This window comes from Mustela nivalis, assembly GCF_964662115.1.
Source record: "Mustela nivalis genome assembly, chromosome: 9".
Taxonomy (NCBI): Eukaryota; Metazoa; Chordata; class Mammalia; order Carnivora; family Mustelidae; genus Mustela; species Mustela nivalis.
This window is the reverse complement of record NC_139028.1, coordinates 52,163,435-52,187,650: the sequence shown is the minus strand read 5'-3', so window position 1 is coordinate 52,187,650 and position 24,216 is coordinate 52,163,435. Positions and strand designations below refer to the sequence as shown.

Below are 24,216 nucleotides of genomic sequence, written 5' to 3'. Positions count from 1 at the left end.
TTAGTAGAAAAAAAATACTATTTCAGAACTAAAGACATGGTTTGAATTTGCCTGGTTCCCATTCAGCAGAAGGGAAGAGGGAGATCGGTGGCAGAATTATTACTGAAGCACGGGCAGTGAAGCTTAAAGACTAGCCTTTTTATTCATTACAACGTACAACAAAACAGTGTTTTAATTCCACCAAAAACAAAATGATGTGAGGACGCGCAGCTTCCCTTGTAAGAAAACTCATTGCTTTCTCCACGTCACAGGGAAGTGCTAATGTCATGGAGAGAAATACCCCAGGGAAGGCTTTGCCTTGTTCTACCTGAACTCATTTTGGAGATATTCATTCTCTAAAGATGTTTTTGATTAATGGACATCACAAACCTCTGGAGCAGCCAAGCTCCCTCCTACCTCCGTGCCTTCCAGTTCTCTATCCCGAATGCCCTTCCCTTTCTTGTAGTCGTCCAAACGTGAGAATACTCCTCCCAATCTCTTCCATCTTTTATAATCACCGGAGCTCACGGTATATCATCATGGTATAACCACCAGAGCCCACTGAACTGAGAGATTCTCAGTAACGCACAGCAATGAAGACTGGAGGCTGTCAGTCCTGCTCTTGGAGTTTAACTTTTTCCCTTTTCCTCTTTCTACTCATTTCCTGAGCTGCAAATTGCTTCATCGAATCATTCATTTGTTCGTTAACCCTCATTCACCATTATTCTTTATTTCATAATTATCTCATCAACTATTTTCATTTAGTTGGTTGGACTCTCACTATTCTTCATTCATTCATTCACTCATTCCACAAGACACTTGTTGGGCACTGTTAGGTGCTAGGAATAGTGTAGTGAAACAATCAGCAATAAACAAAAGGTCCTTTTCCTCAGGGATCTGGGGGGAAGGGAAAATACATACACACAATAAATATATAACACGAAGTCAGGTAGTGAGAAGTGTGCTGAAGGACAGTAAGAGAGGGTGCTGGCATTCATTCATTCATTCATTCTACAAGTACTTATTCATAAGTACGTACCACGTGTTAGATGCTTGGGACATGGTAGTAAAGAGTACCTATGTCCTCAGCCCTGAGAAAGAAATGCAGGGACACTCAGCCTTTGGTATCTGGATTTTTAAAAGTTCCTTGAGCAGTTCTGATCTACAGGTCCGAGTTGAGAACTTCTCATCAAATGACCCACATATCCTTTATAGATTATCAGATACCTGTAACCGACCAACCCTTCAAATTTCTTCTAATTTCATTTCTAAAGCTTCACCATACCTTTGCTCTTTTCGCCATTCCCTTCATTAGGTTCTTACCATCTGTCACCTAAGCTTCTGTTATAATGTTCTTTTTTCTCTTTAAGATTTTATTTATTTATTTGACAGAGAGAGATCACAAGTAGGCAGAGAAGCAGGCAGAGAGGGGGAAGCAGACTCCCTGCTGAGCAGAGAGCTGGATGTGGGCTTGATCCCAGGACTCTGAGACCATGACCGGAGCTGAAGGTAGAAGCTTAACCCACTGAGCGACCCAGGCACCCCTTCTGTTACAATGTTCTAATTGAACTTTCTAACCCCATCTTCCACAGAGTTACCAGAGTGATCACTCTAAAAAGTAAACTTGATCAAAAAGTCATTTAATGGCTTCTTGTGACTTAAGGAAAAAGTCCAGCCTTTTGGCCAACACAGGGCTCTTGACAATCTGGGCCCAGCCTCTTCCTCCAGCCTGACTGCCCACCACTCACACAGCAGACCCATCAGACTAGACCCTTTCCATGTTTCCAACATGCCAGACCCCCACATCATCCTGTCTGCCTGTATTATTCTTTGACCATGCCTACCTGCCATAATCCTTCTCATCTTTCAAGAGCTGCCCTACAGAAGCAGCTTCTAGAAGCTTCCCTGGCTCAGATGCCCACAGCCCCTAACATAGTCTTCTCAGCATCTAATACCTTGCTTCCCATGGTTGAAGCCTCTGACCTTTCTGTATTCAAAAGGTAATTCTTTAAACTTCAGAAACCCCGAGGAACTGGAAGTCCTCCCAGCAGAAAATCCACATAGTGTTGGAGACAGTTACGTGACAGACCTCTGCTTCCTTTCAATGAAATGCCCTTATCTGCATTATACACATGATAAGAACGACTTGGTCTCTGTGTTAGGATGCCACAAACATGCTCAGACTCATGTTTCAGTAGGGTGACTACTGAGAAAAGACAAGAAGCTCAACATTTCCATCCACACAGGCTTAAGTTATTACAAAGTCAAGTATTCCTTTAAGTGGAATGTATCCCTTTAGAGGAGAAAGGAGAGGCTACCAGGCAACTGAGGGATGTGGGAGGGGAAGGGCGTGGGAAGAGGAATCAGAAGGAAGAAAGAATTGGGAAGCTTGGGACACACTTGAGAAACGATTTTTTTTTTTCTTTTTAGAGTACTGGCCCCATGTGAGGCCACAGAGCTAAGACAATATAAACTATTCCAGTCTTCACAGAGACTATCTTCAAGGAGGAGGTTAAAGAGAGTCAGAAACTATAAGACCAGTCCATTTCCAGATTTCTTCAGACCAAAGAAGCACCAACAGTAGGGACATCCATGGTCCTTGTCAGTAGAGATGCTACTAGACTTTCAGTGTTGCCCAGGGCACCCAACCTTGTTTCATAGAACATGTAGCAAAAGAAGGTCTTCTCATTCCAGAGCAGGTCTCCCTCCATAGTCAAGACATGTTATACCTTCTTTATGGTAGGGTCCTGACCCCATGGGAAGAGCTTCTCACATCTTTATGGTGTACTCCCCACTTTGGCTCAGCCATGCCCTGTGGACTATTATGGAAAGGACATGTGCTATAAGGTGTGGTTCATGGACCAGTGCCAGTCTGAGAATTGTTACTGGTTCACAATGAGCTAAATACAGAAATTGAGAGTATTCATTTAGAATCATTTATAGCAATTTGCTGAGACATCCTAGCACATGATCAAGGGTTTATATTTTGCATGCCTTTGTTGCTTTCTGTATTTTTTTTTGTTATATTTTATAAAAGGTACTAATCTGTGATGACTAGAAATACACACTTTTTAGGAAATGAATTCACTAGTCTTTTACCACAGTTGGCACCAACACTGCCCTTAAAATTCAGCAACCAGCATTGGAACTGTAAGCATTTGGAGTCTTTCCTTTGCCAATCTAAAGAAAACCACACTCTCTGATCCTTTGTTCATTAAGCTTCTCTCTGCTTCCTCATGTGACAGGTGCAAACAAAGATGAGTTGTGAAAAACACAGGTATGGGATGGTAGTTGAGTTCATGCTGGGCACCCACAGTGATTCAGTTCTTCCCAGGCAGGACCACACAGAATTGTGCTCATAGAAAGAAGGAATCTTGCCACAGAGTCTATTAGAAAAACTCCTTCATATATTCCACATATGAGTGAAACCATATGATAATTGCCTTTTTCCAAATGACTTATTTCACTCAGCATACTACCTTTTAGTTTCAGAGCAGAGGATCATAAGGGAGGGGAGGAAAACTGAATGGGAAGTCATGAGAGAGGGGAGAAAAACCATGAGAGACTCTTAATGATGGGAAACAAACTAGGCGTTGCTGCAGGGGAGGTGAGTCAGGGGGAGGGGTAACTAGATGATGGGCATTAAGGAGGGCATGTGATGTAATGAGCACTGGGTGTTACATGCAACTGATGAATTATTGAACACTACATGTACTATATATTGGCTAATTGAATTTAAATTGAAAGAAAGAAAGAAAGAAAGAAAGAAAGAAAGAAAGAAAGAAAGAAAGAAAAAGGAAGACTCCTTCAGAAACTTCAATTTCTAGTCACTGTTGCCTCACAACACTCCCGGACACCTGACTCCTAGCTAAGAAAATATTGACAGGTACTGAGTCATTCTATTGAAGTTCAATTCCTCTAAAAGCACAAGCCCCAAAATACACTTAACACACCCAGTTCCCAAAGGTTAAAGTATAAGTGAGAAACACCGCAAGGACCTGACACTGAGTCAAGTAGTAGTTTCTGACATGGGAAGGAGGAAGCATACATCAGCCCCTTCCACAGTTCTGGATGATTACCACCCAGGTCACGTAATGAGGGAAGCAAACTAGATGCATCTGACATTTTTATTCTTGCCTTCTCGACCATACCTCATCTATGTTACAATCGCATAATTATAAAGCCACTGGAAATTGCCAATTTTCTTTCTTCCTGTGAAATGCTAAGTCGTTCCTACATCTCATTTCATTTAATCTCATAATATCCTGGTGAGGCAGCTCTGCTCTGATTTATAGATGAGACCAGAAAGACTCGTCTGAGGTCACACAAGGAATGCAGGAAATACTGGAGACATGAATTGCAGGAGCTGTATTAGTAGCTTCAAACTGAGGAAGAGGGTAGATATGCCCACCAGACTGCCTGAGGTCATGAAGAAAATGAGCTGGGCTAGTGGTGCCTCTGTCCCCCAGGATCTTTGGTAGAAATGAGTTCTTGGGAGAAGGACAGGAAGTCTGACCCACACAAAACTGTTCAGTGAGCTAAGTTGGTCTTCTGATATCCCCAAATCTCTTTCCTCCTTCTATGGGACTTGTATCCACCTCACCTAGTCAGTCAGTGTTCTGATATCCTTGTCCCCTATCAAACTGGCTCTTAGGAGCTTCTGTCAGCTCCTTGATGGTGATTCTAAATGACTGTGCTCTCATTCTCACTCCTGGAGTTTCTAATACTTCAGGTCTCATCTTTCCCTATGGAAGGATATCCTTTATCCCACTGGGGGACTGCTGGTGAATGGGGAGTCACCAAAGGGAGGTGGTAGGGGTAGGCTCTCACTCTCTGTGAGAGCCCCTACTTCCATTCACTGAATGCCTACTATGTGCTGTGGACCATGTTAGGAATTCTACATTTACTAGCTAATTAAATTCTCAATAATCCTGCTGGCAAATCATTATCATCCCATCTTACAGTTGAGGAACCAAAGGCTCAAGAAGTTAAGTCACTTCTAGTACAAGGTCACAAAATAGTGACTACTTACTCTTTAGTAAGTGGCTAAATAGTGGCTACTTACTGTTTAACTTCTAGCCAACATGGCCTCTACAGACATAACAGAACATTACAAATCAGCCCAGAGGGGAAACAGTCCAGTCTACCACCCATGGAAAACAAAGTGAGTCCTCTCCAACAGGGAAATAGACAATGGATGCCTTAATAGAATCAGTATTCCCTTTCTATGTGATGTAACTTTAGACATATTCAGCTCTGAAATGTCTATTGATGCCTATATTACAGACCCTCTCCCTCACCTGTAAACTATGTTGGGAACACCTCTGTTCCCCAGGTGCCTCAGACTTGGCACTTGACTCGGTGGCTGTACCATCAGGAAAATTGTGGGCTTCAGCAGTGCTGGAGACTCTGAATTGAATCATCTCCACTGAGGAGCTACAGAGAAAATGCATCTGCCTTCCCACCAAAGGGTAACAACCACAATCCCAAGGGACGAACACTAATGGGAAGATCTCTACATACCTAAAAGCAAATCATCAAAACATCTGTGGCAATGTAGCTCCACGATCAGGTTCAAATGTACCCTTTGACCGGACAGATGGTAACAGGTATGGAAAACACCAACACGACCAGACTGAAATATTGAGGACAACCTGCATCCTGAAGAGCCATTTACTTAGCACCTACTATGTGTCAGGTATTCTACATATGTTACCATTAATTCTCACTACAGGGTTTCCTGGTTTATATTATCATTCCTATCCATAGTTAAGAGAAGAGAGGTTAAATGACTTGCCCATCATTAAATGGCTAATAAATGGCATATTTAGGATTTGAATTCACGTCTGGTTCCCGTGTTTGAGCTTTTGCCATCACACCATGTTATGACAATTTGATCATAACTCACCTCTTCTCTGAAGTGACTATATTTATTTTGAAGTACCTCTTCATTCTACTCTAAGGTAAAATCATTAATACAAAGGAAAACCAGCTATCGTTGGTGCTAGAAGAAATCCCCCCTCAACATTTTAGTTTTGCTTAATGTTCCGATTTATTAGAAATTCTGGAAGCTGGGAAAGAGTAGTACTCCGCTTTATCCATGTTAAGGCCAGATTTCTCTCATATGTACTTCACAGTACCTGTGAGAATCGTCTGGTGTTGGTGCTCATAGCACACTGAGCCATGAATCCCACATGCAGTGACTGTCCTTGTGAGCTCGGTCTTACCTTGGGCTTGCTGGGGCTACATCTTCTGGCTCTCCCACAGCACCAGTTAGCTCTGGAGGGAGGAAAGCATCCTTGTTGACGTTATTTACCCAACTTTCCTTTGCCTCATTTGCTCTCTCCTTACTCTGCTCGGCTGAAAGAAGAAACAGCGAAGACAGGAAGGTCATCTCTCACCTCCATGACCTATAACACTCTTAAAGCTCTTATCACTGAGGCTCAAACCTGAACTTCAGGTCTTCCTGCAGTGCCAAGGCAATCACTCATGAGTCTGAATCCTCAGGGTCAGAATTATAACTGCAAAATTATACCTGATTTTGGCTTCCCCCAAGCAGAATCTCCTGAGACTAAGAGTGGACCTTTACATGTGCAGGTAACTCCAGAGACCACTCCAGCAAAAGAGTGACCACCACTAGGTGAATTTCACCTGAATTGGGGTCAGGACTAAACATGTATGGCCAGGGGATGCTCAGGGCAGCTAGTCCTCTTTGGGACAGAGATAACATCATTACCATTTACTGGATGTCAACAATGTGTCCGACTTGCGGCTGGGCTCTGGAATGCAGAGCGGAACAACTGTTTCTAGCCTGGAATGTTCTTCTCCACTGTCTCTTCCTTCCCCCAGTCTCTAATTCTACATACTCCTCAATACCCAGCCAAGGCCTTCCCAATAAAACCTCCATGCTCCCTCTTCAGGAAGTGACTTCTTTTTGCCTCTGAACATCCAGGACTCTTTACCAGCACCTTTCAAATAATCAGCATTAAGTAATTATGCTAAGTGCCAGGCACAGCATTTTCTTGTGCCTGCACTACCTTGTGAGGAAGTTGCTATTTTCCAAGTTTACAGATTTGGAAACTGAGGCTCAGGAAACTTGCTTTTGACCCCAGTGCTTGTAAGTGCCGGGAATGCTTTTACATTGATGTTAAGATGAAGCAATACGAGGGCTCCCGACTCCCAAATATTCACATTCCAGGTTGGTATTCCCCACAGGTCTCTTTACCCAGAAGTCTACTTTCTTCTGTCACATAATAGAATCCACAATACTAACCTTTACCTCCTGAGATTTCTGAAGGCCTGAATGGTCTTGAAAATGAAGAGGGATGCGAGCAATGCTACCTACTTTTTAAGATAGCTGCTATAGTTAACAAATAATAGAGAGCAAATTCCTATCATGTATCAAATGTTCAAAAGGTGACAGCTATTTTCCTCATTGGGTACAGACTAGATATAAACAGGGGCTCTTCCCAGGGACAGAAGTTGAGACAGCCTAGCTCAGAGTAAAAGAGAGGGCAAACCATACCTATCTAAAAAACCCAGCAGAACTCTAAAGAAGCTCTCAAAATACTGTCTTTACAGTCCCTTAAATGATACACTTGGCTGATTAAAGATGTACCAGATGTCAAAGTTGTTGAAAGGGAAGCTAATCTCTTCCTGTCATCCTACTCAGAGGAAATGGTTCTAAATCTTCAGAGTTAAAAGCAAAGGAATGCCTTATAAACCCAACTGTCTATACCACTACAACTCAACACAGTGTCTAAAGGACTTCCGATGTTTTTCTATATTACCCTGAGTCCCTTGGCCCTGCCTTCATCCATCTGAATCCAGGGCAAGAAGGTATTGAGCTGGAGGACTAATCATATGCAAAGCATACCCCTAAATGACTTCCCTCAGCAGATTTCAGTAATGATTCTAACACCCTTCCCAACTCCTGACAATGACTTCCCAAACAAATGCTGGCTCAAAATGTCCTAGCCAAATCAACTCACCTGCTACCTGAGGTTTCTTCTTTCTCATGGATGCTCTGATGATATCTGCACCATGAATTCTGTCTCTGTGCCTTTTTGCCTTGGCTTCATAAAACCATTGGCCACTCATGTTCTTCAACTCTTGGTCATCCTTAATTTTTTCAGGCAAATGTCTACAAAAGGAAAAGAGCTTTACTTTGCTGAGAGCCTACAGTAAATAAATGAGTTCACTGAGACAGTGCATTAAGAAATCTGTAAACACGCAAATAAAGCTCTCAATATTTTAGAAGACATCACACATCTCCTAGAAGACCAAGAAATATTTATATTCCTCTTAGATGGAAGGCTAACACTTTTTAAAAATCAAAGAATTCACCCATGACCTCCACATGATGCTTGGAATTTTCCAGTTCACTTTTTGGCTGCAGTCTTCTGTGTCTACTGTTTAAATGCAAATACCCGAGAGAAAGATGGTATATTAAGTGTCTCTAAGCCTTCGTCCCTGTATCTATAAAAAGAGGTTCATCATACTGATTTACTTCATGGGATTGCTTTGAGGATTAAATTAGCTAATGCACGCAAAACTGCCCTTTGCCAATGCCTGGCACCTAATACCCAATGAATACCTGGTGGAGGAGTTATCAGTTTATCAATCCTTTCCGTTTTAGTGAAATGAGTATATCAGAGACATGCTGGTGGGAGGGGGGATGGTGGTAGGGGAAGTGGGAGGGAGAAGGAGGCGGGGGTGGGATGGTGAATGATGTCCCTGATTCTTAATGCCAGGTAAATGAATACTGAAAAATAGGCTAGAGGCAGGCAAGATCAAATTTATGGAAGTAGGGGGATGGGAGGTATAGAGGCAGAGGCAAATTCCGATTGTGCAATTACTTGCTTTCAAGGTTTCCACAATCATTCATGCTCACTGAAAAGCTAACACCTGTAGGACCAACAAATATATCCTTAAATCTCCTTAATTTACACTTGCTTTAAAAAAAAAAAAGTGTTCTACTTGACAAGTGTTGTCATTATTTTTGTTGTTTTTCTCCCCGTCATGATAAGTGTACTCTTTAATCCACATCCCCTAATTTCCCCATCCCTCCCACATCCCCTCTGGTAACCACCAATTTGTTCTCTGTAGTTAAGAGTCTGTGTCTTGGTTTCTTTCTTTTTTTTTTTTTTTTTTTCTCTATCTCTTTTTTTTCTTTGCTCATTTCTTTTGTATAGATATTCCACATGTGGGTGAGATCATATGGCATTTTTTTCTCTGACTTAATCTGTTCAGTATTATATTCTCTAGCTCTATACCTGCTGTTGTAAATGGCAATATTTCATTCTTTTTATGGCTGAATAATATTCCATTGTATATATTTACTACTTCTTCTCTATCCATTCATCTACCAATGGATACCTGACTCCTTCCGGAGCTTGGCTATTGTAAATAACACTGTAACAAACATAGGGATGCATGTATCCTTTTGACTGAGTGCTTTGTACTTTTTGGGTAAATACTTAGTAAAGCAATTACTGGGTTGTAGGGTAGTTCTATTTTTCATTTTTTGAGGAAGCGCCATACTGTTTTCCACAGAGGCTGTTCCAATTGCATTCCCACCAACAGTGCAAGAGGATTCCTTTTTCTCCACATCCTCACCAATACTTGATGTTTCTTGTGTTTCAATTTTCACCATTCTGACAGGTGTGAGGTGATATCTCATTGTAGTTTTGATTTGCATTTCCCTGATGATGAATGATGTTGAGCATCTTTTCATGCATCTGATGCCCTTCTGTATGTCTTCTTTGGAGAAATGTCTGTTCATGTCTTCTGCCCATTTTTAAATTTAAATCATGTCTTCTGCCCATTTTTTTGTTTATTTTTTGAGGTGCTGAGTTGTATCAGTTCTTTATATATTTTGGATACTAACCATTTATGTCATTTGCAAATATCTTCTCTCATTTCATAGGTTGCCTTTTAGTTTCATTGTTTCCTTCACTGTGCAGAAACTTTTTTCTTTTTCTTTTAATGTAGTCCCAACAGTTTATTTTTGCTTTTATTTCTTTTCCTCCGGAGACATACCTAGAAAAATGCTGCTATGGCCAGTATCAGAGGTATTACCACCTGTGCTCTCTTCAAGGATTTTTATGATTCCATGTCTCACATTTAGACCTTTTAATCCATTTTGAGTTTATTTTTGTGTATGGTGTAAGAAGTGGTCCAGTTTCATTACTTTGCATGTGGTTGTCTAGTTTTCACAACACAATTTGCTGAAAAGTCTTTTTCCCATTGGATATTCATTCCTCCTTTGTTGAAGATTAATTGAGCAAACTGTGGGTTTGTTTTTAGATTTCTGTTCTATTCTACTGATCTATGTGTCTATTTTTATGACAGTATCATACTGTTTAAATTATTACTGCTTTGTAATATAACTTGAAATCTGGAATTCGTGATACCTCCAGTTCTGTTTTATTTGTTTTTGTTTTTTTCCCCAAGGCTGCTTTGGCTAGTTGTGGTCATTTGTGGTTCCATACAAATTTTAGGATTGTTTGTTTTAGTTCTGTGAAAAATACTGTTGTATTTTGATAGGTATTACATTAAATATGTAGATTGTTTTGAGTAGTATAGACATTTTAACAATCTTTATTCTTCCAACGCATGAGCACAGCATGTCTTTCTATTTCTTTGAATTATCTTGAATTTCTTTCATCAGTGTTTTATAATTTTCAGAGTACAGGTCTTTCACCTGTTTGGTTAAGTTTATTCCTAGATATTTTATTGATTTGGGTTTAGTTGTAAATGGGATTGTTTTCTTAGTTTCTCTTTCTGCTTCTTCATCATTAGTGTATAGGAAAGCAACAGATTTCTGTACATTGATTTAGTATCCTGTGACTCCACTGAATTCATTTATCAATTCTAGCAGTTTCGTATATACAGTATCATGTCATTTGCAATTAGTGAGAGTTTTACTTCTTCCTTAACAATGTGGATGCCTTTATGTTGTCTAATTGCTGTGGTTAGGACTTCCAGTATTATGTTAAATAACAAATGCTGATAATGGACATGCTTGTCTTGTTCCTGACCTTAGGGGAAAAGTTCTCAGGTTTTCACCATTGAGTCTGATGTTGGATGTGGGTTTTTCATATAAGATCTTTATTATGTTGAGGTATGTTCCCTCTAGACCTACATTACAGTAAGTTTTAATCATGAATGGATATTATACTTTGTCCAGTGCTTTTCCTGCATCTATTGAAATTATATGGTTTTTATCCTTTCTTCTTATTGGTGTGACATATCACATTGATTGTTTTGTGAATAGTGAATCATGCTTGTATCCCAGGAAAAATTCCGTTTGATTATGGTGCATGATTTTTTAATGTATTATTGCTTTTTTTTAAACGATTTTATTTATATATTTGTCAGAAAGAGAGAGAGAGAGAAAGCACACAAGCAAGCAGAAAGGCAGGCAGAGGCGGAGAGAGAGGCAGGCTCCCCGCTGAGCAAGGAGCCCAAAGCGGGACTCGATCCCAGGACCCTGGGAACATGACCTGAGCCGAAGGCAGCAGCTTAACCCACTGAGCCACCCAGGCATCCCGTATTGTTGCATTTTGTTTGTTACTGTTTTGTTGGGGATTTTTGCACTTATATTAATGAGAAATATCGGCCTGTAGTTCTCTTTTTTGTGGTGTTCTGATTTTTTTAAAAGATTTTATTTATTTGAGAGACAGAAAGAGAGGAAAAAGTAGGGGGCAGAGGCAGAGGGAGAAGCAGACTCCCCACTGAGCTGGCAGCCCAATGTGGGGCTCAATCCCAGGACCCTGAGATCATGACCTGAGCAGATGGCAGCTGCTTAACAGACTGAGCCTTCTGGGCACCACTTTTTGTGGTGTTCTTATCTGGCTTTGATAAGAGGGTGATACTGGCCTCAAGAATACATTTAGAAATTTCCCTTCCTCTTCTATTTTTTGGAATAGTTTGAAAAGAATCGGCTCTAACTCTTCTTTGAATGTTTGGTAGAATTCACTTGTGAAGCCATCTGGTCCTGGACTCCTCTTTGCTGGGAGCTTTTTTATTACTGATTCAATTCTGCTGCTGGTAATTGGTCTCTTTTCTATTTCTTCCTGCTTTAGTTTTGGTTGGTTATATGTTTCTAGGAATTTATCCATTTCTTCTAAGTTATCCAATTCATTGTCATATAGGTTTTCATAATACTCTTTTTGTTGTTGTTGTTTGAGGGAGAGAAAGAGAATGAGCAAGCAGAGGATGGCGGAAAGGGAGAGAGAGAATCTTAAGCAGGTTCCAGGCCCAGCGTGAAGCCCAACTCCTGGCTCAACCATACAAATCTGAGATCATGACCTGAGCCGAAATCAAGAGTCAAATGCTTAACTAACTGAGCCACCCAGGCACCCCAAGTTTTCATAATATTCTTTTACATTTGTTTGTACTTCTGTTGTGTTGATTGTTATTTCTCCTTTTTCATTAGTGATTTTGTTTCTTTGGGTACTTTTTTTTTTTTTTTTTTTTAAAGTCTGGCTAGAGGTTTATCAATTTTGTTTTAATCTTTTCAAAGAACTAAAACCACCTGGTTTCATTGATCTGTTCTACAGTAAATAAATGAGTTCACTGAGACAGTGCATTAAGAAATCTGTAAACACGCAAATAAAGCTCTCAATATTTTAGAAGACATCACACATCTCCTAGAAGACCAAGAAATACTTATATTCCTCTTTGATGGAAGGCTAACACTTTTTAAAAATCAAAAAGTTTTTTGTTTTTGTTGTTGTTGTTGTTGTTGTTTTTAGTTTCTATGTCATTTGTTTCTGCTCTAGTCTTTATTATTTCCTTCCATTTGGTGTGTTTGTGTTTTATTTGTTCTTTTTCTAGCCCCTTTTGGTATAAAGTTAGGTTGTTTGAGATTTTTTTTTTTTTTTTTTTTTGCTTCTGGAGGTAGGCCTGTTTTGCTATAAACTTTCCTCTTACTCCCATTTTTGTTGCATCCCAAAGATTTTAGACTATTGTGTTTTCATTCTCATTTGTCTCCATGTTATTTTTTATTTCTTCTTTGATTTCTTGGTTGACCCATTCATTCTTTAGTCATATGTTATTTGTTAGTATTATTATTATTTTTTTAGTAGCATGTTATTTAACCTTCATGTATTTCTGCTCTTTCCAGATTTTTTTTTTTCTTATGGTTTCAGTCGGAAACAAGTCACCAGTAGGTAGCATACAGATGGATCTTGTTTTTCTATCCATTCTGTCACCCTGTGTTTTGTTGGGTGTTCATTTATATTCAGAGTAATTATTGATATATATGTATCTATTGCCATTTTGTTAGGGGTTTTGTGGTTGTTTCTACAGACTTTGTCTGATTTTTCTTCTCTTGTTCTCTCTCATGGCTTGTTGCTTTCCTTGGTGATATATTTGGATTCTTCTCTCTTTATTTCTTGTATATCTATTACTGGTTTTTGATTTGTGGTTACTGTTTTGTATACATCTTCTTCATACAGCAATCTATATGAAGTTGATACGCACTTAAGCTTAAGCCCATTCTTTGCGCCTCTCTCTGCCATGTTTTAGGTATATGGTATTATGTTTTACATCCTTTTATGAATCCTTTGTCTAATTTTTAAAGAAATATTTATTTTTACCACTTTTGTGTTGTTTTTACTTTTCATACTCTCACTTATGGTCCTTCCTTTCCAAAGAGCCCCCTTTAATATTTCTCACAGGGCTGGTTTAATGATCATGAACCCCTTTAGTTTCTTGGTCTAAGAAACTCTTTATCTCTCCTTCTATTCTGAATGCCAGCCTTGCTTGATAGAGTATTCTTGGCTGCAGATTTTTCCCTTTCAGCACTTTGAATACATCCTGCCTCTCTCTTCTGGCCTGCAAAGTTTCTGCTGAAAAATCCACTGACAGCTTTATGGGATTTCCCCTTGTATGTAACTGTCTGTCATCTTTTCTCTGTTTTTAACATTTTTAATAGCTATTTTTTTGCCATTTTAATTACTATGTGCCTTGGTGTGGACCTCCTTGAGTTGAAATTTTGGGGGGATTTCTGTGCCTCCCAGACCTGGATCTCTCTTTCCTTCACCAGATTAGGGAAGTTTCAGATATTTCTTCAAATAAATTTTCTGCCTCCTTCTCTCTGTCTTCTTCTTCTGAGATCCTTACCATGTGAATGTTATTATAGTTCATGGAATCATTGAGGTCCCTAAGATTGTTCTCGATTTGCATAATTTTCTCTCGTCTCCTTTGCTCTGCTTGGTGACTTACCATTACTCTGTCTACGGGTCATTAATTTATTCCTCTGCTTCATCTAGCATGTTATTTATTCCATCAAATGTATTTTTAATTTCATTTATTGTGTTCTCGATCTGATTCTTTAGCTCTCTGTTAAGAGTTTCACTGATGTCCCCCGCTCTTTTTCTCCAGTAAATATCTTTATAATAATTAATTTAAATTCTCTATCAGGCATATTACTTTTACCCATTTCACACTCATCTCTTGCTATGGTTTGGTCCTCTTCTTTCATTTGAAAGATATCTCTCTGCTTCGTTTTGACTGATTTTCTGTGTCTGTTTCTGTGTTAGATATGTCAGCTACTTCTCTTGCTCTTTTTTTTTTTTAAAGATTTTATTTATTTATTTGACAGAGATCAGAGGCAGGCAGAGAGAGAGGAGGAAGCAGGCTCCCCGCTGAGCAAAGAGCCAGATGTGGGGCTCGATCCCAGGATGAGCCAAAGGCAGCGACTTAACCCACTGAGCTACCCAGGCGCCCCTATGTCTCTTGCTCTTAATAATAGTAGCCTTATAAAGAAGAGATCCTGTCTGACCCGCACTGCATGTCCTATTCCCCAGGGCCTGGCAAAGGGAATGTTTCCTAGGTGTGTTGGTATCCTCTGCTATTGAGTCTTGACCTCTTTTTCCTTTAGTCCAGTTGTCTGCAGAGGCTCTCTTTGCCTATCATGGGCAGTGTTTGGTCCCCAGCAGGAGTGGGGCACATTTTAACAAAGTGTGTGGTTGTCTGTTTGCATAATGAGACCTGCCCCCTCTGTAGCTGGAAAAGATGTCCCACACAATGCCTGGGTGAGGAGATGTATTGTTGGCCAGATTTGCACTGGTCTTCCTGGGGAGGGGCCCAGAGTGCTGAAACCACGGCAAGTGTGACTGAAAAGGGAGGATCCAGCAAAGTGCAGGGTGGTGTGTCTTGGTTTAAACAAGTTAGGTAAACAAGTGTCAGAGCCAGGCTGGTTCCTGCAGGTGGCTGTTGTTTATGCTGGGGAGCAGAGGAGGTAAATGGCACCTGCCAGCTCCTTTGTTCCTGGAGGGGTTGCCCCAGGATTCTTGTCTCTTGGAGCCACAAGCCACGCTCTGAGATGAGCAAATCACTCCCTCTTGTCTTCCTTCGGTATTTTTCAAACTGCTGGTTCTAGCTGTATGTTTTAGCTGTTTGTGCTGTTTCTTTAATGCTGGGGCCTCGGCTTCCTAATGCCCTCCAGGCTCTCCCCCAAGCGAAGCCCCTGATTTCTAACATTCCAGGCTTTAAATCCCACTGACTTGAAGAACTCACAAATTCAGCTCCTCTCACTTTCAAAGGCAAATATTATGGGGATTCATCCTCCAGTTTGTGGGTTCTCCAGTGTGAAAGTCTGTTTTTCACCCTTTTCTGTGCCACCCGCTCCCTCTGTACTGCAGATGGACCCAGTCCACTTCACTCTGAGACCAGGTTTTGGCCCTTTCTACCTTCTTTGAGCTGGCCTCATCACCGTTTAGTTGTGGAATTTGTTCTGCCAGTCTTCAGATGGGAGTGTTATCTACTTGTATCCTTGGGAAGAGGCAGGCTTAAGGTCCTCCTACTCTGCAATCTTCTCAGCCAGCCCTCTACTTGACAAGTCTTTTAAACTCCACATCTCTCCATCCATCTCAATAAAATGAGAATCACAAACTCTAGAACATAGTCATAAAATAAAGGGGTATAAAAGCCTTAAGCTGACTTTGAACTTCTGGAAGGTACTATACTATGAAGTCCAAGAAGGTTTCATGATTGTCGTTCAAGCTAATATGCACCCTTCCTAAAGTAGCAAATCTATGTGTCTTAGCCAGAGAACATGTTTTATGGCCACACCAAGGTGACATCAGGGCCGTGTGTGAGCACTGCACACTGACATACCTGGGAGTGGGGCAAACGAAGAGATTCTAGCAAGTACATTTCCTCTCTCCTAAGTGTGCCTGAGGAGTGTCTTTTTACCCAGAGTTCAACTCTCTGCTGGAACCTTCTCTCCTCTCCCAGTTACCTGGGTAGAAGTGACTCCATTCCAAACACACCCAATCACAACACTTGGACACATTGTCATCCCCAAACCCTGACAAAGAGAGTCATCACTTCATGATTTGGAATCACCAGAGAGGTCCTGGTTATTACTAAACATTTCTAATGGTTTCTAATTGCCTATGGCTTTCCATGGGGCAAACAATCCCCTATGGGCTGCTGATGGAGCTTTTGCCTTCTCCAACCAAAGGACCAAGTTTGAGTTCAGTTCCAGAAGAGAGAAGTCCTTCCCATGTTCCCTGATTAGAAAATGAGCCCCAGCAGCACAGCCTGTACTCCATATATCTTTGCTTGTAGTCTCTGGAAAATAGTGGGATTTTATTTAGTACTCGTGGAGTGAATGCATTTCATATGAGGCCCCTGACCGCCTGGCTTCAGGCTGTCTTTTCAGGTTCATTTTCCAGCACTTACCCTCAGACTCTACTTGCCAGTACTCTAGACTTCTTACTATTCTCCAAATTGCTCTTTCTGACCTCCCTAAACATTAGAAACAGAAAGGCCTGGCAGAAAGACTATGAGCTTTAGACTCTCCCAAACAGGTCCTTCCTATATGCTACCTGGGCAGGTTAGTGCACCTCTCGAAGCTTCAGTTCTTTGTAAAGACAGGGGGAAATATGACCTACTTGACAGGACTTCTGAGGTGATTAAATAGGTGTTTACCTAAAAGCCCCTAGCAGTGTCTCCATCTTGGTAGGAGGCCACTATATCCTGAAGTCTCTCAGGATCTCTGTCCTCACTTCACTGGACAGCACATTGCTTCAGACCCAGTTCATATGCCACCGCCAGGGGGAAACCTTCCCTGACTGCCAAGGCACAGGGCAACGGCTTGCCCTTCCCCATTTACTCCCAGCACTGACCACACCATATTCCAATGATCTATTTGCACATCTGTCTCACCCACTAATCTGTCAACTCTGCAAATTCCCTGAAGGTGAGGACTACGTCTTAATCACCTTTGTCGGGCCAGCACCCAGCACCGAGCCTGGCGCAGAGCTGATACCCAACAATTGTTTGGCAAGTGGGTAAATTAAAGAACACATAAATGCTCCATGGCCACCCCAGTCTGAGTCAGGCAAGAGATAAGAGTGATCCTGCCACTGCTGGGGTTAAGTGAACCATACCCGTCACAATGGCAGTGACTTCTCCGGACGAGGCAGGGCACCTCACTCTCGGAAGAATAGGCACGAACATGAAATCGAGCATCAGCCATCCTCTTGTTGAAAGAAACCACAAACCTTCCTAACCTAACAGCTCTCAATTCCTCTTCAGGCTGTTTATTTACTTATTTTGGGTTTTGGCTGAGAGGCATTTTGTAGGTGCCCCTGTGCTACTCTGGACCTGCTCCTCCCCAAACAACTGTCTGGAAGCCCTGACCATGCTAAGCTCTCAGTGCACCGTGAGCACATGCTGGCTGAGACAGGCCCGCAGAAACACGCAGTCCCTTGGAAGGCTGGGAACCATTAGGAATTCGGAGGGGGTTTCTAACTTATCACTGAAGTGGCAAAAGAATAAGAAACTACTCCAATTCACTAAGTGCCATTTATGTCTTTCCTCACATGATAATCCCTGCTAGGTTTAATCAATCAATTTCTTTTTTTATCTTAGTCATTTGGAATATTTCATAGATGAATATGTATGTGTGACATTAAAACCCAGGTTTTATAAAGATATAGGATCATAAAAAAAAAAAATCCCACCATCTAGATGGTGTTCTTACAATCTTCTCCATCAGCCCGGGTTGATGTCTCATTTTTCATCAACTCTAATTTTACCAATAAAAAATGGCATTTGTTTCTCTAATTCTTATACCATTTAGTTGAAGTGAGAAAAAGGTGTTTCTTAAGATCCCAGTTTTCATCCCTTATCATCCTATGCACATAGGCACACGGAGCATAGGAGAGAGCTGAGGCTGGAGAAGAGTCCACTTAACACCCACAGGCTGGTGGGCTTAAGTGAAGCTAGGCGAAGAGCCCTCAGCCCAGACAGGACAGGGTCCTGCTGGCCCTCCAGGCAGGACACACTTCCATTCTTTTTGGCTAATACACACAAAGCATGTTTTGTACTAGCCTTGTGCAAGTCACCTAACATGCATCATCTCATTCAATACCCACAATCTCACCATCACATATGAATAATTTAGTCAATTGTCAAAGACAGCCATCTTGTCTCCTCCTTATGCTAAAGGCCGTATCTGTTCATTTGTTCATTAGTTCATGAATCCCCTTTATAGTTCATAGCTCACAGTTCATTAATCCCCACTAATACCAGCCATATTCTCAGAATTGTGCATAAAAAATTCAACATTTCAGGGGAGCCTGGGTGGCTCAGTGGGTTAAGGCCTCTGCCTTCAGCTTGGGTCATGATCCCAGGGTCCTGGGATCAAGCCCCACATCAGGCTTTCTGCTTGGCGGGGAGCCTGCTTCCTCCTCTCTCTCTGCCTACCTCCCTGCCTACTCATAATCTCTGTCAAATAAATAAATAAAATCTTTTTAAAAAAATTCAACATTTTAGTCAGCCCAATGCCTGTCTCCATTCCTGTGTTGCAGAGAGAGAGTGTGAACACTTCCAGAGGAAAGCCAGAAAAGCAGGGACACCCTCCTGCTGGCCTCAACAGTTTTCCCTCAGCCTATCCTCTTTTCCCCCCTTTTTATTTGCACAACACACCCCAGCTTTCAGCTACTCATCATGATTTGGCAAAGGCCTATCTGGTTGATGTCATCTCGTCAACTAGATAAGAACCAGCAGGCTGTCCAGAGAGGCTAACTGGCCCATTCCCCAGCCTTTTTTATTTTTATTTTTTTTTAAACCCCTCAGTATATTCTAGATTAGATGGTTACACTGTGTGAATTGAAAGTACTCTGGGGCCAAAGAAGTTAGGAGGTTTGCCCAAAGTCACACAGAGCCAGGACCAAAAGCCGTGCAGGCTCCTGGTCAAGGCTGTTTCTGCTACTCCATCCTGAGTGAGCCAAACATGATGTTGGTGTCGAAGATGACCATCACACTTCACTCTACAAAGGAATTAACCTTTGAAAGAGAATCTGAAAACCAACACATGTGAGAATGAAATAAATTGCATATGTTCCTCACAGTGGAAGATGGGAGGACACATGTGTCCCTTGTGTTGTGGACACATCGTAAATCCCTACCATCTGCTGAGAGGCAGCACAGCAAGTGGAAAGCACAGGCGTTACAGTGTGTTACAGGCACAAGGCTTCAATCATGCAGGGAGCTTGACCTCTTCTACCTCACTTCCTCAGTGTTAAGCAGGTTCAGCTACTACTGCTATGCAGATGAAAGGGGCAAATGCATGTGGAGCTCTGTATACAATATGGTTTCTCGACAAATGTTGGTTCCTCTACCCAGGACCCAGAGGTCCTGGGAAGCAGTTCTTCAATGCCAACTGCCTTTACTTAGGAAAAAAATAAAAATAAAAAACTAGGTCTTAGGGGAACAGCTAAGAATTATAAGATGTGGTCATAGTTGAGATGCTATCTATGGTAAGAATGCCCGTCCTGGCGATGTGGCTCTGTGTGCACGGGGCTGGGAGGCGTGGTGCTGGGATATCCTGCTGACAGTATGACGCCAAGCACAGGAAACACCACCTTTAGAGTGTCTCATTTTCAAACCATAAAAGACTAAAATTACATATGTGTATGCAGTATGGTGTTTCTTAAAAAGAAGAAGCGGTAGGAAGAGAGAAAGAATCTAACCCAATATCTGCCTCACAGCTGGTCTGTGGAATGTCTCCAGCAGTTAGGGAGTGAGCTGAATATCCATGCATGGTAAAGAGTGTGCCCAGAGATGCAGCGGGAAACACAACTGTGGGGTGGCCGTGACCTGGGACGGGTATCTTCCAGCTGCCTCTTGAGACACCACAGTGGCTGTTCCCTTGGGTTGAGTCCACGTTCTACCACAAACAGGTAGAATGATTTGGGAACCGAATGGTTTACTTCCCCTGGGTGACACTCCTCTTTCTCATTCATGAAATCAGACCGGAGGTAACACAGAGATGAAGTCATCTGCACAATGTCTCAGATGAGCATGGTTGTGAACAACTGGAAGCCCTGGATATGTCAGGAAAGGCAAACAGATTTCAGCGTGAACGTGAAATCTCACCTAGAGCCGGGCCGAAAAGCACTGGGAGGCAGCACCTGGTCTTAGTGGGCAATAGTGCTTCACTGCATTAGTGAGATCCTTTCAGAGCTGCAGGAGAATCATACTCCACAGTCCATAAAAAATTAGCATTCGAAAGATCAGACTGATTTATAGTGGCAGGTTTGCCTTTCTAATGATGTTTTGCTTAGGCCAATATCAGAATTATGATTTGTGTTTCTAAAACCACACACCATCAAGGGAGAAGTATTGGGAAACTGTAAAATCGTGTTAGGGAAACAAAGCTGAGATTTTAAATGTGCAAAGTGGATTATCAACTTATTGATAATAAATAACTTGTTGATAATATTTATATACTATATATAAATATATAATAAATAATTTATTGATAATGAATAATTTATTGATAAAGGTCAGTTTCCTTGAGGGCAGGAACCATATTTTAATTACCATAGAATTCTCTTCATATCATTGTCCAGAGAAGTTCCCTGTACTTAGTAGATGCTCGATTAAACTTCACTGCATTAAATAATGGAGAGTTTGGGGAGTAATTTCCTCCTAAGAAGTCAGATTATCAAGCATAGAATTCTGCCCTTTTTTAAAAGCAGAGGTGAAGTGGGGAATAAGGGAATGGAAATATGTCTATCACTTCTTACATGCTAAGATAAAGAATTATCTTACTTCATCCTCACTCTAATCCTTTGGGTTTGGTGTTAACGGTCATTCTCAGTCTCTGGGTTAAGGCTCAGAGAGGTTAAGTTATTTGTCCAGTGAACCACAATTGATCAGTGGCTAGGAGAGGATTCAGACTCATGTCACTTTTGACTCCAAGGTTAAGCAGGGGACTTCTTCCCTAATCTTGTGAAGAAAGAATACCAATGATTTTGACCCGAACTGAACATGATGCTTTGTGAACCCACTGAGATTCACTTCAAGCACCCTGGAGTGTCTGATTATGGCTACTAATAATACCTCCTAGACAGTGCTTCACAAATTAACAAATGATTAACAAAGACAGCTTGCAGCTTCCCAAACTGCAAAGGGCAGTAATAGCAGCATGGGGTGGAGGGAATAGCACCGGAATGAGAGCTTTGTCTTACCACGGCTCTGGCAGGGATTATTTGGCCCTGGGCTAGTCACTTTCCCTCTCTGGACTTTACCTTCTTCCTCTGTAAAATCACTGATAGGGACCAAAAAATCTTTCCAGAGCTGTCAGGCTATAGGGAAAGCTAATCCATAGTCAAAGACAACAGCCAGAGGCTGGCAAAGGGGCTGCAAGCAAAAGCCTACGGAACAGTATTTTCAAAGACCAGAGATCCAGTTCCACCAGCCTAGGGGCAGAAAGCCTCAGACCCATAACCACAAGTCCCTTCAGTCCTAAATCAAAGAGGGGTCAGAGCGCCATCCTCTTTATGTGAAGCAGGCCAGGCCACAGGCTACACCTCTTTGTGTCCACCCGCTATGGGCTTCACACTCACCAGCTGCCCCATTCCCCATTCACCACGCACCATCACTCCTCCCCAGGACCAGAGTCCTAAACCTATCTGTGGCTGAGTCTACATCAGGTGCTTGATGCCTTCCCCAGCGTGGTGGTAGTACACAGGGCTTGACTCACACTTGATTTTTTTTTTTTTTTTGCCATCCCAAGACTTCTCGCTATCAGTTTACAGAAGCATCAGCTGTGGGGCACCTAGGTGGCTCAGTTGGTTAAGTGACTGCCTTCGGCTCAGGTCATGATCCTGGAGTCCTAGGATCGAGTCCGCTCCGCTCTCATGCTCTCTCACTCTCTCTCAAATAAATAAATAAATAAATAATCCTAAAAAAAAAAAAAAAAAAAAAAAGGCAGCAGCAGCAGCTGGGGCACCCTGAGAAACAGTGAACAGAAGGGGAATCTGCAAACCCACCCACCGCTTTAACTAAGGGACTCCCTGTCACTGGGGCTGCTGACAGCTGGTACCAGAGGCTATATGCTTACACCCCTTACAAAGTTCCTGCCAGAATTTGGCATTTCTGGAGGATTTTTCTATCAGCCACGCAGATGCCTATAAAACACCTCCACTCAAACACACAACTCCAGGGAAGACTCAGGAGCCTGCAGTCCCTAGGGCTAAGTGCATTTAAAAGAGGGGGAAGACACCTCTTCCACCGCCATTTTAAATCCAGCTCCATACAACGCTGGGCCGCCGCTGCCGCCGCGACCCGGACTGCGCGCCAGCACCCCCCGCCCGCCCCCGACAGCTCCGCCGCCATGGAGGACATGAACGAGTACAGCAACATACAGGAGTTCGCAGAGGGATCCAAGATCAACGCGAGCAAGAACCAGCAGGATGACGGGAAAATGTTTATTGGAGGCTTAAGCTGGGATACGAGCAAGAAAGATCTGACCGAGTATCTGTCCCGGTTTGGGGAAGTGGTGGGCTGCACGATTAAGACGGACCCGGTGACCAGAAGATCGAGAGGATTCGGATTCGTGCTTTTCAAAGACGCGGCTAGTGTCGACAAGGTGCTGGAACTGAAGGAACACAAACTGGATGGCAAATTGATAGACCCCAAAAGGGCCAAAGCTTTAAAAGGGAAAGAACCGCCCAAAAAGGTGTTTGTGGGTGGATTGAGCCCAGATACTTCGGAAGAACAAATTAAAGAATATTTTGGAGCCTTTGGAGAGATTGAAAATATTGAACTTCCCATGGATACAAAAACAAATGAAAGAAGAGGATTTTGTTTTACCACATATACAGATGAAGAGCCAGTAAAGAAATTATTAGAAAGCAGATATCATCAAATCGGTTCTGGGAAGTGTGAAATCAAAGTTGCACAACCCAAAGAGGTATACAGGCAGCAACAGCAGCAACAAAAAGGAGGAGGAGGTGCTGCAGTTGGTGGACGAGGTGGCACTAGGGGTCGTGGACGAGGTCAGGGCCAAAACTGGAACCAAGGATTTAATAACTATTATGATCTAGGATATGGAAATTACAATAGTGCCTATGGTGGTGATCAAAACTATAGTGGCTATGGCGGCTATGATTATACTGGGTATAACTATGGGAACTATGGATATGGACAGGGATATGCAGACTACAGTGGCCAACAGAGCACTTACAGCAAGGCATCTCGAGGGGGTGGCAATCACCAAAACAATTACCAGCCATACTAAAGGAGGACATTGGAGAAAACAGGAGGAAATTGCTAAAGTTAACCCATCTTGCAGGACGACATTGAAGATTGGCCTTCTGTTGATCTAAGATGATTATTTTGTAAAAGACTTTCTAGTGTACAAGACACAACTGTGTCCAACTGTATATAGCCGCCAATTAGTTTTCTTTGTTTTTACTTTGTCTTTTGCTATCTGTGTTATGACTCGATGTGGATTTGTGTTTATACAAATTTTATTTGTATGATTTCATGTTAAACCTCAAATAAATGCTTCCTTATGTGAAAAAAAAAAAAAAAAAAAAGAGGGGGAAGACAAAGCTCTCTCCCTAACCCAGAGGGACACAGAGTTGCAGACCACACATGACAACTGATCACTGGAGGAATCAAAGGAATTCAGGAACCCAGTAGTTACAGTCCGCACATCCTGACGTCATAGGAAGAGGGGCCCAGGGCCATCTTTGCTCCACCACTTTCTTTCCAAGTCTCCCTGTCTTGTCTCCTGAGAGGATAAAGGAATTCCCATCATGATTTAAGAATCAGCTAGTATTGTCTCTGTGTTGTCCTCACTCCTTATTTTTTAAAATGGGTGTAACAGTCCTGCCTCACCAACTCTCAGCACGGTTGTGAGGAAACGTAGGACATCATTCGTGAAAGGGCTTTATAAACTGTATTTCGGTAAAG

General features: G+C 42.0%; 1 protein-coding gene and 1 pseudogene across 13 annotated transcripts in view; one reads left to right on the top strand and one right to left on the bottom strand.

Annotated features, from left to right (window-relative positions):
- Nucleotides 1-24,216, bottom strand: part of SYTL2 (synaptotagmin like 2) — a 121,266-nt gene that overhangs the window by 44,224 nt on the left and 52,826 nt on the right. For all 12 annotated transcript variants that reach the window (XM_082749035.1, XM_082749036.1, XM_082749031.1 and 9 more), the window contains exons 3-4: nucleotides 7,971-8,122; nucleotides 6,207-6,339 (exon numbers count right to left, since the gene is read on the bottom strand). In XM_082749035.1, the coding sequence (XP_082605161.1) occupies nucleotides 6,207-6,339; nucleotides 7,971-8,122 (285 nt within the window). The remainder of the gene's footprint in view (nucleotides 1-6,206; nucleotides 6,340-7,970; nucleotides 8,123-24,216) is intronic.
- On the top strand, nucleotides 22,596-23,808 carry LOC309873459 (heterogeneous nuclear ribonucleoprotein D-like pseudogene; annotated as a pseudogene). Its single transcript has one exon. The product of its transcript is annotated as a heterogeneous nuclear ribonucleoprotein D-like pseudogene (transcript).